The sequence below is a fragment of the Trachurus trachurus genome (assembly GCF_905171665.1).
Source record: "Trachurus trachurus genome assembly, chromosome: 5".
In the NCBI taxonomy this organism is placed as follows: Eukaryota; Metazoa; Chordata; class Actinopteri; order Carangiformes; family Carangidae; genus Trachurus; species Trachurus trachurus.
Window position 1 is genome coordinate 6,490,021 of NC_139896.1, and position 19,496 is coordinate 6,509,516.

At 41.7% G+C, this 19,496-nt stretch overlaps 2 protein-coding genes across 2 annotated transcripts in view; one reads left to right on the plus strand and one right to left on the minus strand.

Annotated features, from left to right (window-relative positions):
• Positions 1-989: 989 nt before the first annotated feature.
• il10 (interleukin 10) lies at positions 990-2,740 on the plus strand (the record flags this gene model as incomplete). Its single annotated transcript, XM_083971241.1, has 5 exons — positions 990-1,136; positions 1,324-1,383; positions 1,585-1,749; positions 2,400-2,462; positions 2,585-2,740. Coding segments are annotated over 5 exons (546 nt in total), but the record flags the coding sequence as incomplete, so codon positions are not given.
• An 8,049-nt stretch (positions 2,741-10,789) lies between these two features.
• Positions 10,790-19,496, minus strand: part of mapkapk2a (MAPK activated protein kinase 2a) — a 31,106-nt gene continuing 22,399 nt past the window's right edge. Inside the window, exons 3-10 of the mRNA XM_083972780.1 lie at positions 16,223-16,287; positions 16,040-16,119; positions 15,766-15,892; positions 15,579-15,654; positions 15,368-15,492; positions 12,890-12,975; positions 12,698-12,778; positions 10,790-12,572 (exon numbers count right to left, since the gene is read on the minus strand). Of these exons, the coding sequence (XP_083828906.1) occupies positions 12,423-12,572; positions 12,698-12,778; positions 12,890-12,975; positions 15,368-15,492; positions 15,579-15,654; positions 15,766-15,892; positions 16,040-16,119; positions 16,223-16,287 (790 nt within the window). The 3' untranslated portion in view covers positions 10,790-12,422. The remainder of the gene's footprint in view (positions 12,573-12,697; positions 12,779-12,889; positions 12,976-15,367; positions 15,493-15,578; positions 15,655-15,765; positions 15,893-16,039; positions 16,120-16,222; positions 16,288-19,496) is intronic.

Consider the following 19,496-nt stretch of genomic DNA (forward strand, 5'->3'; position numbering starts at 1 on the left):
TCATTCATAGATTAAAAAATATAGAAATGTGCAAAATTCATTAACTATTTTGTCTTTCACGCCGATAATGGAATCTCTGCATCACTGTCACTTTCAGCAACGTCAGTGATATGCTCTTGAGGGAGTCTCGTTGCGTATGTCGAACACAGAAAGAGAATCCACAGCGTCATCGAATCTCAACCGCAACTTAATATCATTTCTTTGTGGGTGGTTTGATTTCCTCTGTTATTGTTACAGTGCATGGAATTAATGTCTTATATTACTTACATGATTTACTTGATTTACTACTTTAAATATCATTTTAAAAACATATTTCTGCAAATTTCATATCTGTGTTAGTGTAGTGGATAAAGACTAGTAGTATATGATATAATGTGATGATAGTATATTAATATAATAGTAAAATGTAAAAAATGTTCATAATATAATAATAAATATATATCTATATACATATATTCATATGTGTGTGTGTGTGTGTGTAAGTGTATGTGTGTGTGTGTGACTGGGTGGTATTTTTAAGTAGTTATGCAATGCAATGATGCCATATCAAAATTCCAAAAAGTCAGAAGGTTTTTTTTTTTTTCCTTGGGTCATGATCAATAATCATCAATAACACCAGCTCGCCTCATACGAGGACAAACCCATGTGTGTGTAATGTATGATGCTGAAAGAGATTTTCCCCTCGTGTGTTTAACCCGTTTCTTCCTGTTAGTCCCGCCCACACCTTTAGAACAAATTTTCACTATAAAATGGAGACAAGATGAGCCAAAAAGTATGCACTTCCTCTGAGAAACATACAGAGAAGAGGTCAAACTTCAGAGGTCAAACTTACGTCAGATTGACTCCAGGCAGCAGCAGCAGCAGCAGCTCATCAGCACCTGAGGACCCACTCTGCTCTTCTACACTCTCGTCTGCAGCCAGAAGATACCAGCTCCACCAGCTCCACCAGCTCCACCAGCAGCATCATGAATCCTCCTCAGTCTGTCCTCCTCCTGTCAGTCCTGGTCCTCCTGTCTCTGTTCCTCAGCAGCCGGGCCGTGCCGATGTGCAACAACCAGTGCTGTAGATTCGTGGAGGGTTTCCCTGTCAGGCTCAAGAAGCTCAGAGAGGACTATTCCCAGATCAGAGACTACTATGTGAGTACTACTAGGCTACTACTACAACCTCAAGCAGCAGCTGCTACTCTGCAGGAGGTGCAGCATCATGTGGACAGAGCTCAGCAGCCAGGCGTCCTGTCAGTGCTGCTGGACTCTCCTGTCAGTCTGTCAGTCAGTCTGTCTGCAGCCTCACACTCACTCAGCTTTTGTTTTTCTTTCTCTTTAGGAAGCAAACAATGACTTAGACACATTTCTGCTGGACCAGACCGTCGAGGATTCTTTTAATGTAAGTTTTTTTCTATTTAAACGCTCCAATAAGTTCATAAGTTGTGTTAAATAATATAAAAAAAGAGAGATATAATAGAAAATACGCAGAGCCTCTAACTTCCGACAAAAGCAAGCATCCAGACCAGAGCAGAGCAGAGCAGAGCAGCCTCCGACTAAAGAGTTAATGTAACCGGCTGGTCGCTTCCTTCCTCTTCTTCAGAGCCAGTTCGGCTGCTACGCCATGAACAACATCTTGGACTTTTACCTGAGCACGGTGCTGCCGACGGCCATGGCGGAAGTAACGGAGCACACCAGGAGCCTGAAGCCTCACATGGAGTCGATACAGCAGATCTTCGATCAGCTCAAGAGCGATGTGACCAAATGTGTGAGTATATATCCGCAGGCAGCACGTGTGTGTCTGTGTGTGTCCTCCTACGGCAGAGCAGCAGGAGATGTAAATACGTGCAGCAGTCAGTCAGTCAGTCAGTCAGTGGCGCGTGGGTTCAAGAGCTGAGGACGAGACTGTGTGATTGATTGATGTTGTTGTTGAATATTTTAGTGATCAAAGATAAGATTGATCCGAAACTTCGTAGTCTAAAGTCTCAGTTTTGACTGTAAGCTGCACGTCTGCTCCACGAGGGAGTTGAGTTGTGTTCACTGCACCGAGGGGGGTTAATGTAGACACCGGGACCACGTGGGTCAATTGACTGTGTTGCATCCAAAATCTGTCCCAGCATCCCCCAGTAAAAAAAAGAAAAAAGGAGGGGAGTGAAGAGTTTACAGGATTTTAATCTGGCATTAGACAGTGATTCCTAATTTTGCATCATCCAGGAGGGATGTAGAGAACATGAGGCTCATCAAGTTTATATCTCATGCTGCTCAGGTCTCTCACCACTTTTAAGGGATTGCAATAGACAAATCCCAAACTACAGCCCCTTAACTCATTCGGGTTTGCCCCAGATTGGTAGCTAGTAGAAACTCAGAGAAGGTTTTTAACCCCTGTGGTAACATCTTTCTTTTCTTTCTTCTTAACAGAGAAACTACTTCTCCTGCAAAAGACACTTTGACATCAGAAACCTAAACTCCAGTTACACCCAGGTGAGTGTCAAGATTCATCTTAAGTGGAAGAATTTCTGTTGAGCACATGCATGCTTGTTTTTTGTTGTTGTTGTTTTATTTACATTGCATGTTAATGAAGTGAAACATGTGTTTGTGTGCAGTTGCAGAGTAAAGGCCTGTATAAAGCCATGGGCGAGCTGGATCTGCTGTTTAACTACATTGAGGGATACCTGGCGTCCAATCGGCACAGAAACAGAGCGACTTCAGCCTGACGATGAACTCAATTACTCCTCATAATTGTCTTGTCCTGTGGACATATGTTTTACCTGACCTACCTATTCCTGAGCACATGTAGGACCATATTGAGTCTGGACCAAAATGGACCAAAATGCTCACTGCTTTTTTATATATATTTATTTATGTTCCAATATATTTATTATAGATTTATCAAATTGTTGTTTTATTTTTGCTAATTAAAGAAATTGCTTACTAATAATAATGCATGCCTCCTTTGAATTCTTTTTTTTTTATTTATTTTTTTTAAGATGATGACAGCTGTTATCACCTGCTGAGTGTCTCACATCCTGCAGAGCTGCAGTCAGTATGTGGGAACCACTAGAGTGTAAACTCAGTCGGCTGATGTACTAACCTCAAACGTGACCCATATACATTTACCAGCAGCAGCCTTGCTGTATCTTAACTTACCGTAACTGTAAGTAGCCAGTCTCACCCTATTGGCATATATGCATATTTGCACACACATACACACACACACACATACACAAGCTCACTTGATCACACTTTGATATTCACTGTATAAAAACAGAAGTAGTACTACACACAGCACAGGCCTGAGAAACTACTGTATCTGTGTGCCGTTGGTGTGTTTACAGAAACTGGGCTAAAGGTAGAGAAGTGTTTGTCAGGGCTTGAAGTCATCGGCTATTACCACCGCACACAGTCTGGGACGAATGTGTGTGTGAAGAATCTGTAAAATGAAAATGGCACCCTGACGTACGCTGCATCTAGTAACAACATTTGTGCGTTAGCGTCTGCTCCAGACTTGACTGAGTCCTGACTTGACTCAGTGGTTCTGTGCTGAAACTACTCGAGCACAATTCACCAGTCACTTCTCAAGTCAGTGTGGGACGATCTGAAGAGTCTCGTTACGGCGATGACGGCTCACCTCATGCAAAGATATCATTCATAACATTTGACTAATGGAGCATGGACATTTTAATTATATTTTTACTTTATTATGTTAATATGAGTTTTCTTTGAGATGAATCATGTCAATTAGAGCGGTGTATGTCCTTCTTAGAGACTTAGAGAGTCGATTCGGGAGTTGAGTGTTTACGTTTTGAATTCCCTCTCGTCTCTTTAGTGGTTAAGATCACGTCTGCTTCTTATGTAATGACTGGATGCCTACGCTCGCTGAGCTACGGTTTCGACTCTCTGAGTAAAAAATGGAGAACCATTGTCAGTGGTGCCATCATGAAGCAATAATACACTACTCAGAACGGGCACATGTTACTTACTGACTCTTCCACACTCACATTTATGTTGTGAATTTTAGATTATTAATTAAAAATGATGAATACGAGTATCTACAATATGGATTTACCACGTCACACCACTTCCTTGCTCATCATGAGACATCCTTGTAAAAAGATGACTGAATCTTATATTTCATTTGATGACACACACACAAGGCCCCATGCGACCGTATATAAAAACACAAATATCCAATATCTCAAAATCAATCTCAATCCCACTTATTAAAAAGAAAAAGAAAAAGAAAAAGAAAAAGAAAAAGAAAAAGAAAAAGAAAAAGAAAAAGAAAAAAGATCAGATTTAATTGTGAATGAATAAAAAACGTCACACTCACCCTTTTTCCTTGCGGCACGTCCGTCTCGCTCTATGGAAAAATTCTCTGACCACCAACATGATGTAGTAACACCACTGAAGGAAACCCATCGCTCGTCAAAACAATGTTGACTATGACGTTGTGCAACCAGTGGCAGTCTGGGTACTTCCTGATTGTGGCGATGACCAATATTAGGGTACATTTTCAAAAAAAGCACAAATGTCAAAACTGCCAATAATGATTTTTTTTTTTTTTAAGAAGAAGAAAAAAGTTTTGTTCTCACAACTGTCTGGCACCAATAAGCAGAACAAGGAATTCATTTTTACCCGCAGCTACTCCTCGTCTTTCACAGAGAATCTGCAAACTTTCACTGAGGGGAAGGGACAGTGGAGTCGACCCTCCCTGAATGACATGAATGAAATAATGGTGAAATGTTTGTAAATGCACCTTTAACGCTGTACTCAGAAACCTGTATAGATTTATGTGTCGGCTTGAAGCCTTGGAAAACCATATAATTCATTCATCACCTTTATTTATTCAGGGGGGCCAAGCTCTCGTTTCCAATGGCGCCCTGATTACAGCACAATACAATTCGAACACATTGCAATACATATCCATAATAATATACACTCAACAGAAGCACAAAGTGAATTCAAGAAGCACATGAACATTCAGAAATCATGAGATCAACAAGAATGTATTAAAAATTATTAAAAGGAATCAGTATATCCAACTGAAGCCGAGACAGTAAATTATTCCATTTAAAAGGAGCAAAATTTTAAAAAAGCGAGTTTCCCTACCTCCGTTTTAACAGCTGGGATATTACAGTAAGAGCCAGTGGGATTTGTGTACGAGTGGGATATTTAAAAGATCTGAAACTCAGTAGGCTAGTAGTGCCTTTATATATAAACAATACACAGTGCTGCTCCCTTCTTAGAGCCAGGGAAGTCCAGCCCACATTTTGATAGAGATGGCAGTGATGTCGTAATAAATCTAATAGCTGAATGACAAATTGTATCGAGTGGTTTAAGAACAGAGGGAGAAGCATGCATGTAAATGGGAGCGTGCCTATGTTCCCACAGCCCTATAATCCCACAGCCCTATGTTCCCTCAGCCCTTTGTTCCCTCAGCCCTATGTTCCCTCAGCCCTATGTTCCCACAGTCCTATGTTCCCACAGCCCTATGTTCCCTCATTTCTAAGGTTTTTTTTTTCTTTCCAAAATTAGGCCCTATGTTCCCACATTTCCTTTATAAACAAACATGCTGACTGTTGTAAACATGCTTTTGTTTTTATTTATTGTATTTTGTACCAGGGAACATCTATGTATGGGACAGCGGATGGAAATTAGCCTGTGGCTACAATCCGGCTTGTTTACGATTTTATGTTTCGTTCATGAACTTGCACTGTCCCACTTTAAATAAATTGAATTCAATTGAATTGAATGATCAATTTGCATCAGATTTTATCCCCATTTCTCCCAATTTGATAGTCAATTACACCCAACCCATTATCCAGTAGCAGTTGACTACAGATGTAATGTAGCTTTTAGCTAAATCTGGGAACATAGGGCCCATGGGAACATAGGGCTGACCCCTTCCAACACCGCTACTCCAACAAAGGGTTGAGTGACGAACCCTGATACCGAAATTCACCTCAAACTCACCTCCATGAGTTAGTGCAATTTAGACAACAAACTTCTACAGTAGTAAAAATAGTGTTAGTAGTAGTAAACAAAGCATTAGAAAGTTTGTAGGTCATGGTGCAAAGGACCCTGTTTGAAATTACTCCGAATCATCCCTTTAAAATAAAAATGACTTGATTTAGTTTCATTTTGAGAAAATTCTTAGAAATAAGAAATATCTTAGAAATGAGGCAACATAAACCTGAGGGAACATAGGGCTGTGGGATCATTGGGCTGTGGGAACATAGGGCTGACCCCCATGTAAATAATGTCACCATAATCTAAAACGGATAGAAATGTACTGTAGCTTGCACTATCTGCCATCTACAGTGCTGAGGAAGACAGGATTTATTTCTATAAAGGAATGCCAATAAAGACTTCAGCTTCTTTAAAGGTTCTGCAACATGTAAATTAAAAGACAATTTATTTTCATCTAACCAAATACCCAAGTACTTATAACAAGAAACCCTTTTCCAAGGGAGTCCCATCCTCTGTGTCAAGGGTAAAGCAATCAACAGTAATTAACAGTTTGATCCACATTAACTGTAATTCCACCAGGTATCAATCTCTGTTCTGGAGACACTGGTACAGTTGTCTCTTTTTAACTTTATAGTAATTTCTATTTTTGATATCAACGATGTAAATCCCTATTTCTATGTTTTAGCTTTATTCTCTTTTATTGTTTTATTGAGTCTGAAATAAAGATATATATATACTGTATATAATATATAATAAATCCCAGATCAGGAAGTTTCTCCGCCAGAATAACGATGGACATCCCTCTCCACCTGTAGCTCCGTATAAAGTCATGAACGTCGTCCGTTTAGGAGTGATGGAGGCCACCTCATACAGATACAGATACAGATGTGCACTTTTCCAAATCAGATGAGATGGTGCAAAAATATTCCAGAGATGATCAAGAGACATTTAAAAAAAAAAAGGTCATGGTAGGTATACATGTGAATACTGATGTCAATGTGGCATTTCAGTTTTCCCCTTGTCTTAATAAATTCTGTTTTCATCAGTGTAGGGGGGGAAAAGATGATGATCTTCACATTGATGATTTCTCTCTAAATTCACACATTTCCTTACCGCAACTTTTCTTAGAAAACAGTGAAGGTGTTCCTACTAAAGGCGTGTGCCAAAGCATGTTTTTAAAATCACTCACAGAGAGGAAAAGGAATCAAAGAGACCACAACGACCACAACATGCAACTCAAGGCTGCACCTGACAGTAACAACGACCAGATTTCCAGCACGCTGACAGACTCGGTGGCTGCAATGTGTAAAAAAAAAAGAAAAAAAAACACAGCAAAAAAAAAAGGCTTTTTCCTTTTGATGATGATGACTGGAGAAGCTGCTGAAGAGGAGTTACTGAGGTATCTGTGTGTGGCATCATCTCAGTATCGCTAACCTGTCTGGAAAGGGTCAAGTCAACAACAGTGTGTGTGTGTGTGTGTGTGTGTGTGTGTGTGTGTGTGTGTGTCTCGTCTGGTTTGAGAGGATGTGTGTTTGTGTTTGTGTGTGTATGTGAAGCAGGATGGCACACCACTTCAAAGAAGTCGGTGTTGTGTCACCACCTCAGCTGAGAAATCTTCATCCGACATGTTTCCCCCCCCCCACTCCCCCACTCCCCACACACATACACATGTTTCTTCTAAGGGCTGCCTGTCGTGTCGTACATTATGTTTTGCCGAGCTGACACGTTCAAGTTTCCAGCCTAGAAACATAAATTAAACTTGTTTTTGCATTTGTGAATGATTGTTCGTGGAAATCCGATCATGATAAAACCTGATGATGACTTTCAGAAGGAGGTATAGTAGGTATACCCCGGCCGACCTCTCTGAGTTTTACCTTCATTCGGTTTCTTCACCTTGACGTCTCGTTTCCTCGCACTGACAGTGAAACCCTTTCCTTTCTCCTCTGCTGAGGTGAGCGCTGGTGGGTGGGGAGGCGTCCTGAGGGTGGGGGGGTTGGGGCAGCAGCAGCAGAGGGAATCCCCAGAAGCCCCATTTACCCCCTGTCTCGTCTTGTACCCGGTTAAGTTGCACGGTGGGGGGGAGAGATGACTGTAGGTTTCGTCACACACACTCAGAGCTGGAGGCTGAGAGTCAATGTCTGACCCGCACCTGGAGAGACAGAGAAGGAGAGAGAAAAAAAACAAAACATACAAAAAAAACAAGTGCACTATCGGGAAACTGCTCTCGACACCCCGGTGTTGGCAAATGACCGTGTTGACTCAATCCCAACACGGTGTTGTTGTGTGCTACGTAAATGCGTGTATTCCAGCTAAGCTTGGATGATAAACGCCTGTCACAGGTTGAGTCTGAGCACGAAAACCCACAATTCCCAAACCGGGGCCGTGACCTGAGTCATAGCTATGGTGACGTGACCGAGATGAACAAGTCAAAAGTGGAGGCAAAGGTCAGAAATGAAATGCAAAGCGTCAATAAGTTAGAAGTGTTTTTGGTTTATCTTTTTAGATTTAAATATTTGGTGCATTTTTTGATTGAGATAATATCAAGTAACTAAACTATAAACTACGTCAACCATTTAAATATCACTTGACTTCTTTGTAGAGAAAAAATTTAATTGAGAAGATAATTTCTCTAATTCTTCACAGGTTGAAGGTCAGATTTTTTCTTCTAGTATATATATTTATTTATTTATGTTCACAGTGGCAGCCAATTTTTATAATATATTAATTAATATCATTATTACCCCTTGGCATATCTAAGAGGTTTCAGTTGTTTTTGTTGAATCGTCCATTAATCATCATTATGCTCCTTAAACCATAAAATAGAGCCGTCATAAGAAGATTTAGGTCATTTTCCTTACAATAAACAAACACAATCATGTTCCTTCACAGAAGAAGCCAGATTATTTACGTACATCTGGATTATTTAAATCTGGATCTCAACCCCATCGAGCAAATTTGGGGCGAGTTGGAAAATGAACTGATGAACTGGACAGATCTATTCTACATTTAAGGGAAACCTTTGGCTTGAGTAGCAGAAGTCATGATTGGATACTGTAACATTAGTGTTGAAGTTCTCAGGAAATATAGCGACACTATGCCAGAGAAGTCTGCTGCTGTTAATTGCCACAAAAGGTGGACAGACCAAATATTAACGTTTAAAGGGGATTAAAAACAGTAGGATTCCCTTCTACAGCAAACATCTGCATATTTCGTGTTTTTAAAGGTGCAGTGTGTAATAATTGGCGAGGTTTATTGGCAAAATCTGAATATAGGCAACTACTCATGAATATACAGTATTAGTATAAGTGTATAATGACTATAAAATAAAAATTTGTTTGGTTTTTGAAGCCTAATAATTCTTCTTTTATATGAACATATAGCAATATTGTTTTAGAGAGCGTCACCATCTTGCGCTGCCATGTTTGTACTGAAAATCCAGCAAACCGGAGAGCAAGTTTCACAGGTTTCGCATTCTTAAATACACCAACGAAGACAGCAGAAGGAAAGAAGAAAAAAGAGGGAACGGAACGGCAGATATCACGGTTTTACCCCCATCTTACACACTGGACCTTTAATGTAAATTTTCTATGTATTGTATTGTCCGTAACTAATTGTTCTCGTACTATGTTGGAATGAGACCCCATGTCTCAATGAGATTAAAATAAATGAATAAATAAATCAGAAACAGAGCTCCTCTCCAGAGGTTTAAAGCCTCGTCACAGTCATTTCATGTGCAGAAAATAACAGAAAAATGAGCAGGTTTGTGCTTTATGTGGTTTTTTAATCCAAAGCTGAAGCAGACAAAAGTACGGCAGGTGGAGCTGAACAGACTTGATGACAAGGATGAAAAAAAAAGGAAGAAAAAAGACAAACATGTGCTGCCACTACAAAAAAAAGTGTTGAGGGGTAGATAGTAATAACAAAATAAAAATGCATAAGAGGGGGGAACAGTGCCCCCACACACATTCAAATGAACATTTCTACAGTGAGACTTGTTGTTGCGATGCGACAGGTGGTAGATGTGACTTTACAAAGTGAAGTGGACCAAAAAACTGACATAAAGGTAACAAAATAATTTCCCACGATCCTTAAAAGTGAGCGGCAGGGAAGGGGGGCGTCCCGCGGCGTTAGCAGAACGCCAAAGAGGGACAAAACCATCACACCACCCCTCTTTGTATGTGATGACAGCTTGCTGGTGGTGTATGTCAGCGTCTGCTCAGAGGGAAGAGGACGAGCTCTTAAAGGGATAGTTCAACATTTTTGGCAAATTGGCCCATTGCCATAATCCCTATAATCATAGCAGTAGGTTCGTTACCTTTAATTGTCGGTGCAAACTATTTTTTAGAACGGCGGAGCAGAGCCGTGAGCTGCTCAGAGCTACACTACGGAGGCTCGTGGGATTTCTTGGTTTCCCTCATCAAACTCATCAAATACACAATCCAACAACTCCAAAACGCTCTGGTGGACAAGTTGTGACCTGCACATTCACCACGCTATGAGATAATAACAGAATGTTACCAGACAGAGTTGATTTAGAGGTAAATACAGAGACTGCTTGATGAAAAACTGTCCCTGAAGGCAACGCGCATCAGCGGTTTTGCATGAATTTACCTTGAAAACAACTCTGTCTGGTAACGTTGTGTTATTATGTCATAGCGTGGTGACATTCACCAGACTCGCAGGTCACAACTTGTCCACCAGAGCGTTTTGGAGTTGTTGGATTGTGTATTTGATGAGTTTGATGAGGGAAAACCAAGAAATCCCATGAGCCTCCGTAGCGTAGCTCTGAGCAGCTCGCGGCTCTGCTCCGCCGTTCTAAAAACAGCTTGCACCGACAATTAAAGGTAACGAACCTACTGCTATGACTATAGGGATTATGACAACGGGCCAATTTGCCAAAATGTTGAACTATCCCTTTAAGTGCTTAACACTTCCTCTCTGTGTCAACCAGGAAGTGTGGAGGAGAAGGAGGACGTTGCACCAGACCGCCCCTCCCCTCCTCCCATCCCCCCTTGGAGACTCCCTGACAGCTGAGCTGGTGTAATCAACAGTAACTAAGATGATCAGTCTGGACCATGTAGGAGGAGGCTGCTGCTGCTGCTGCTGCTGCTGCTGCTACTGCTTTACATAAAAACACAACACAAAACGCTCCCTATTGTTGCTCGACACATTTTGCAAACAGAAATCAATGCTAACCAAAAGAAAATAAGAAAAGAAAAAAAAAGGCCCTAGCAGTATTTCAAAGCTGACAAACACATCTGCATAGCATTAACCTGAAATATAATCTGGCAATGTTATAAATTCTGAAGCATAACATTGGTAAAAGCCTGAACCCAAATGGTTGGTTGGTTGGTAGGTAGGTGTAGGTAGGTTTGGGGGTTAAAAAGTAATTCGCTGCTTTAAACGACACAACGGTAATAAGGCCTAGCGCTAAAATGTCTCATAAAATTCATGAAAAAATACAGTATCGTGTGGCTCTCCTACTCTCCTATGAGCTACATGCAGGAGAAAGACGAAGTCAGTTCCTGTTCTCCACCGAGGCCCTTCCTCCTTCTCTGCTCTAAACACTATGTACCTGAAAATTAAAAAAAATAATAATAAATCAAGCATAGATTAAAATAGGAGAGAGGGGCCATGAGTGAGGTGCTCCGTCTGAATGGCACATGACCCTTGTGAGTGCATATAGGCCTCGGTTTCCACATTCACAAAAGACTTTTAATAACTGAAGCTGACAGACACTCCCGCGTCCGAAATCCTCCCGCGCACACACACACACACGACGAGGAGGAGGAGGAGCTACTACAACAGTCGGGGGGGCGTCGGGGGGGTGGTGGGGGGGACAAGAGGAGTCCTTTACATTCTACGTGTCAGTTCAAAATACATCTGCTGCTGCTGCTTACTTCTGCATGTACGTATAAAGAAACCTTCCCTTGCTTTTTGTTTATTTTTGGGGATTTAGCCATTTCATTTAAACATTCACAGGTGAGGGGGGGGTGAGGGTGGGGGAGTGGGGGGGTGGGGGGGGGACAAGAGCTAGAATAGGGCTGTGGGGTGAGATAAGAGGGAGAACTACTGCTAATGCTAAGGCTTCATGTCCTATTCCAACACTCGAGCCCCTCTGAGGACACAACCTGATATCGTTTGTGGGAAAGGAGGGGAGAGAGATCTCCAGCGGTTCCCTCTCCTCCCCTTTTCTAGAAATATTCATAATCTCTTCACTTGGTGTGAAAACACAGATCGACCGATCCGACCTCTGCAGGCGGCGGGTTTGTTGTGTTTTTCGTTTTTTTTTTTTTCCTGTTAAAATGGTATAGAGTAATAAAAACAAAAAACACTTCTACAAAACATTAGAATTTGCCATGAAAAATAAAACACTGAGAAAATCCATGCAATGCGACTCACACGTCGACAAATTATTGCTTCCTTTTTACAACCTGTGTGTTTATATATGTGCATGCATGCGTGCATCTTTCAGTGGGCGGCGGACTGCGGGTCTGCGATGGCGTTACTGGTTTTCTTCCTCCGTTTATTTAGCAGTGGATTGGTCGAGTCTTCAATGGTCTTGATCTTGATTTGCTCGTAGTCGACCCTCATCGTTGCCAAGGCACTCGTCATTTCCTCCTGAGGCGCAAAGAGAAGAAAGAAGAACATCATGAGGTCACGTGATTCACCCTGTTGCAGCGTGTTGTTGTGTGCAGAACAGGAACTCCTGTGATGTTGCAAACTTTTCCCCTCAGATGTCTGACCTTGACTTCCTCCCATGTGTCCTTCTCTTCATTTAGTACACGACTGGTGTGAAGTGGAGTCTGAGGAACCTCCATCGATTGCTTTAGGGAAGAGACACACACACACGAAATTGTTTGATTAAAACTGATGAAAAAAGACAGGTTTCGAAAGTGATTTAGAAAAATGCAAATGAGCTCAAGTCCACTCCTCACATTGATCCATGGATGATTCATGAACTCTGTGATGGTCATCCTCTGGGTCGGCTCAGTCTTCAGGAGAGTCCTAATCAGCTGTTTAGCTGCAAAACACACAATTATTGATATCATTACAAAGAAAAAGAAACAAGAGTTTGACCGCGTATGTCAATCGAAAACATAGAAACAGAAAACATCGTCGACTCTCCTCTCGTACACTCTCTGTTTTTCTCTGATTTCTCCAACTCCAGAGCTTCATCATGTCTCTGAAACAACGGCCGTCACCATCACCTCCTCTCCTCTGCTGCTGAACCAACCTGCCCTCCCATTAGCCTCCTACGCTTCGGAGGCTCATGGGATTTCTTGGTTTCCCTCATCAAACTCATCAAATACACAATCCAACAACTCCAAAACGCTCTGGTGGACAAGTTGTGACCTGCACATTCACCACGCTATGAGATAATAACAGAACGTTACCAGACAGAGTTGTTTTAGAGGGAAATGCATGCAAAACCGCTGATGCGCGTTCCTGTTGGAGGCAGTTTTTCATCAAACAGTCTCTGAATTTACCTCTAAAACAACTCTGTTGGGTAACGTTCTGTTATTATCTCATAGCGTGGTGAATGTGCAGGTCACAACTTGACCACCAGAGCGTTGTGGAGTTGTTGGATTGTGTATTTGATGAGTTTGATGAGGGAAACCAAGAAATCCCATTAGCCTCCATAGCGTAGCTCTGAGCAGCTCACGGCTCTGCTCCGCCGTTCTAAAAATAGCTTGCACCGACAATTAAAGGTAACAAACCTACTGCTATGACTATAGGGATATAGGGCAATGGGCCAATTAAAATGGCTAAAATGTTGAACTATCTCTTTAGGGTTTTTTTCTCCAGAGTTTTTCCTCAGTCGATGCGAGAGGTCTAAAGGGCAGAGGATGTTATGTTTGTAAAAATGGGCTATAGAAATGAACTTGTCTTGTCTTGTAAACAACTTTTAGAGTTTCACCATCTATTCTAGTATTTTTCAGACATATAGAAACTACATTTCATTTCTTGCTGGTTTAGTTTTCGTTAAATGTCTGTTGGACTGCGCGGTGCTGATGTGTGCATAAATGTCTTTCTGTAGGAAACGAGAACTGAACTAGCTGATACAGACTCTTGCAGTGACTGTGTCAGGTGTTTGTTGATCTATCCATCTAATCTCTAAGATAATCTTATTTCTCTATTATGTTACACAGAGACACTCTCCCCTTTTTGGAAATGACGATCAATCTGAACTGTGAGAATTTCAGCGTTGAGATGGATTAACACTGACTCTGCTGTTCCACCTGCTGTCAAAGCTTTTTCTTTCTTTTTTTTTTGTGAATAGTGTCGGGGGCTGAAGCTTCACTTTCTGAAGCAGAAGTGACACATCTTGAGGTGAAAGGGGTCAGAAAACAGCGCATTCACCACATTTAACCACAGTTGCACCTGCTGATACCTGTAGATAAAACACTTTGCACTGTGTGTCACCCCTGCCCCTCCCCTTCCCTCCACCTTCAAAAACACAGATAATATCACCACTTTCAATTGTAGTGAAAAATGACTGACGTTGACAAATGAAGCATGGGGTTGGTTTCAATTTCTTGATAAGAAAGTTAAGAATTTCTCAGGTTCGGGTGTGTGCCTGCAGAGAAGCTTGTGAAACCAACAATGTGATGAAAAGTTGTTTCTGACACGTATGAAAGTAAGTTCATGTAACACAGACACATGGCGGCAGCTCAATGGCTGAATCTGCACATATTACGTTAAGTTCTCACAAGAAAATTAATCCTTTAAGTTTCATTTTACCACATTTAAAGGGATAGTAGCATTTTTTTTAAAGTGGGGTTGTATGATCTACAAATAGCCCCTACCTAAGTACTTTAATTGCAGTCGAAGACTCTCTGCACTCCTCCCGTTAGCAACGCCAGCCCATAGCCCTGCCTAGAGATTTACAACATACAGTGCCTATTTTCGCGGCAAAAAAGAGGTTTTACCTGAAAAAAAAAAACATAGTTCCATTGTTCGCTATAATATAATTTTTTCCAGCCCTTCAAAGTGCAGGAAATACACAGTTTTTATCTGGACCTAACCCAACTCACGTATCCCTCCGCCCAGGGTTAGCGCCCGCCGATCAGCAGTTGGTTAGGTCCAAATAAAAACTGCGTTTTTCCTGCACTTTGAAGGGCTGGAAAAAATTGTATTATAGCGAACAATGGAACTGTGTATTTTTTTCAGGTAAAACCTCTTTTAGGCCGCAAAAATAGGCCGTTTCTTTGGGTCTGTTCACAACACTGTATGTTGTAAATCTCTGGGCAGGGCTATGGGCTGGCATTGCTAACGGGAGGAGTGCAGAGAGTCTTCTACTGCAATTAAAGTACTTAGGGGCTATTTGTAGATCATACAACCCCACTTTTAAAAAAATGCTACTATCCCTTTAAGTATACGAGTACCCATAATAACGTGGGGGCTGGCCTTACCTTCTTCTGATACGTCAGACCATTCAGGGTTGGGGAACTCATACTGGCCCATCCTGATCCTCCTCTTCATCCCGGGAGAGATGGCGAGGCCGTGGTTAGAATAAAAAGGAGGATACCCGCACAACCTGGTGAAGGATCAGCAGTGATTAGTGCAAGTGGTGGAGGCGTGAGAAGAGCAGTTATGCAATGACTGACTGACTGACAGACTTACAGGATATACATGATGACACCCAACGACCACATGTCACATGACTTGTCATATTTCTCTGGGCCCAGAACCTCTGGTGCTGCAAATAGAAAAAAAAAAAACAGAAGAGTGTGGTATGTTACGTTGTTGTATGGCGTCATGTTGTGTCTATTAATAGTACGTGAGGACATCCACGAAACCCGATCCTTACCGACGTAGTAGGGCGTGTAGCAGGGAGTAGCTAAAGAGTTGTGTGAGGTGGTTTCCTTGGCAAAACCGAAGTCTGTGAGTTTGAGCAGGGCGTTGGGCCTCTTCGTCGAGTACAGTAAGTTCTCTGGCTGCGGGGGTGAGAGAGTGGGGGGGGGTTATCAGGAAGCAAAGTGAAGAACATGATGTTAGTTTAGTTACTGTCGCTATGGAAGTCGCCCCCTCTCAGGCATTTCTCAATAAATAAAGAGCAGGGGAAACGCCTCGAAAAGACAAACCTTGACGTCTCTGTGTGCGATGTTGATTGCATGCAGGAACTGGATGGCCTCTCCTATGCTCTTCATTATATCGGACGCCTCTGACAGAAAGAGATAGATAGAAAAACAAATGTTTTAAGAGAGGCTGCAGGCTACATACACATATTACAGTATTGAAGAAAGAAAAATGCTGTCTTTTATTACCTCTCTCCGTGAAGGCCTGGTCTCCTCTGTCCTGAATTCGACTAAAAAGCTCCCCTCCATCCATGCTGCAAAAAAAAGAGAAGATGTTTAAGCAGCTATTCCTCATTCCTCATTAATGGCTCTAAATTGCATGATACATTATATTTCTGACTAGGGCTGCACGTGCATGATAAATCGTAAAAAAAAAATTGCAATCTCGATTCACGTCCTACATGTGATATCGTTTCTAAACGGCAACGATTCTTCTGCATTTTTATTTCATGAGCTGCATCAAAAATAAACACGAGTTTCTCCGGTGTCCCCAAACGCCACACCGCCGTTGCCGTCCCTCCACCTATGACTAAGCACCATGACTCAGTGGAGGAGGAAACTCGCCGTACAGGCCGTTTTATCCACCTCTCCTCTGCACTGACAAAACACAATTGATGTATCACCATCAGAGCTTTTATTTATACTGACAAAGGAAGACAGCAGGCAGTTGGAGCGGATCGATTAATATTATACCGGCTGGCAACGGATTTTCATATAATCATGGCGGTGGATAGAGTTCACTTTTGAATCGTCCAAAACACACACTAACATCCAGATACCTCCATACTGCTCGTCTGTACTGACCCAAGTGTCCTGAAGCATGAAAAAGTTGTTTGGGAAAAATTAATGTGATCTCTGTTTTCATCCTTGTTGTAGCAGCAGCTCCCAGTGGCTCTGTTGATGTTTGTGTGCATGCGCGAGATTTATTGCAAAATGTTTGTTCGTTGTTGTAAACCATTGGATGTATGATATAAACACGGAAGAACATCTCGCAGCCACTGGGAGCTACTGCTACAACAAGGATAAAAACAGAGATCACATTCATTTTTTCCAAACAACTTTTTCATGTGGCGGCTTCAGGACACTTGGGTCAGTACAGACGAGCAGTATGGAGGTATCTGGATGTTTCATAGTGTGTGTTTTGGACCATTCAAAAGTGAACTCTATCCACCGCCATTATATGAAAATCCGTTGGCAGCCGGACCCCCCCTGGAACTCCTAAAGCGTTTTGAGTTCTCCAAACCCTTCCTTGGCATGACGGTGAGTAGATGATTGGTGAATTATCGAATTTGGGTGAAGTATCCCTTTAACAAATAAATAATAAACATTGAAATTTGTGGGGGAAAAAATTGCACCAGAGAATCGTGATGTCAATTCTAAGCAAAAAAAAAATCTTGATTCACATTTTCCCCAGAACCGTGCAGTCCTATTTCTGACATATTACTTTACTAATGTACAGTAGCTGCTTTGCATATGATTTTAAATGTTCAGCGCACATGAAATCAAAAGATTTAACCACATCTTTGCACTGAATGACGCCATGATGGCTACAAGACAGACCATCACTTTACTGTACAGAGTAAAATGAGTCAGTGAATCATGACGCTGACAAAGGGACACAAAGTGCACATCCCACAAGTCGGTTGCAAACGAAAACACGAGTGCACAATTCAAAATAATAAACAAGCGCAAGAGGAAACGATGATTTCCGTGTGGTGATTTTATTGCCTTATCACTTCAGTGGAAAACCTCCGACAACAGACAATTTTCCATTTTCATTTCGAAAATGAAATTGAATATAAACGGTTTAATTAAAACGTGTTTGCGCGCGATGCTCTGGTGCATGGGACTGATATGAACAGGAATCGTCTTTGTGTTGAATTTATCTGCACCATCAAAGACCTTGAAATACTAATTTTAGAGCTTGTAGCAATATTTATCAACTCTTAATCAAACTAAAATTTGACTAAATGAGCTTGAAGTGAAAGACAACATACGCTTCTCCTCACTGAGGCGTGAGATTAAATCATCTTTAAAAGAGGAAAAGGGTATAAAAGCGTAGCTCGGCGGTTTTGCATCTGGACACAGTGATCTTTATCTCTATCTTACAGGAACTGTGCTCCTTTTTTCTGTAACTGACCACCGACCACCAACACCACACCACTGGCAGTGTTAAAACCAAGTTCTCAATTTTACTGGTGCACAAAAAACATTATGCATTGAAGAAATAATTCATTTTTATGATGCCAAGAGTTTGGCTCATGCATTAAAAGATTTGCACATTTGAAGACAACACATGTTGTACAGTAACAACGTGTGGCATCCAAGAGTAAAGATTAACAAAACAGCATTGATGCATTGTCAAGTTATAAAGCTACATGTTGCTAACCTGAATTCAACCGAGCATGAGAAAATCCTTTGACGTACATCATAAGTTTCATTTAATCGTTTCGCTCAGTATGACTGTGTGAGTTTCAGGTCCAATTTTGTGTGTCAGTGTGTGTGTGTGACTACAGATGCGTGAAGGAGAGGCATGTGTGTGTTAACGGGACGCTGGACCTGCAGACTCGAGAGCCTCTGGGGACGGCGGTTGAGAAACCACAGCACACTTCAAACTTCTCATAATTAATCATGCACATTTTTTTTTTTTTCTTTTGGGGCGAACTGAGAAACAGACTCAGAATTACGAATGGATCAAGGTGCTGCTGACGCCAGGATGGTGTGCACGGTTTGAGTTAACCACCGGCAGCGAGAGAATCCCTCACTTCTGCTGACTCTGTTCACACCGGTCTGACAGCTCCTCTCATGTGGCTGAAGGTAGAGCCGAGCTTGAGGTCTCCCGACCCCACCCTGGCTTTCTGGGTTTCCGAGAGCGTCTACAGGTGGCGTGTGAATTCTTAGTAGAAGAGAATAGAGATACTTAATGATGCTGATGAGAATGGAGGTATGAAGATCACACATCTTGCATCGTTTTTTTTGCACCAGAAGCACCCTGACACGTTTGTAACCTGCTGCCGTCTTTCACGGCTCGCTGCTCGCTGTGACAACACCTCTGCGCCCAATGGAAATATCAAACCGTTCACAAAAAGTCCCAAATACACAGCTGTTGCTCTTTAGTTTAGTTTTGATTTGTTTTCCAAAACAGATGCAGAGACAAAGATAAGCATGTGTTTGTGCAATGAATTCAGTGCCGCTGTTATTTCCATGCATTTTTTTCTTTTTCCACATATTGCACTCTTAGCATTCAGGCGGCACGTAGATCCTCCGATGTGTTACAGAGTCATTAACACGATTTAACCCTTGATACGCAATTTCAGACTTGTCTCCTATTAATAGCATCCTGACCAAACAAGGCCCTGCTGACTTTAGTCTATTAAAGCTGCAGCGGATACCTTCTGTTTACCTCTAGAGGAATTCTATGTAATTACAAAAACACTGCTGGGCGCTTCTGCATTGCATCTGA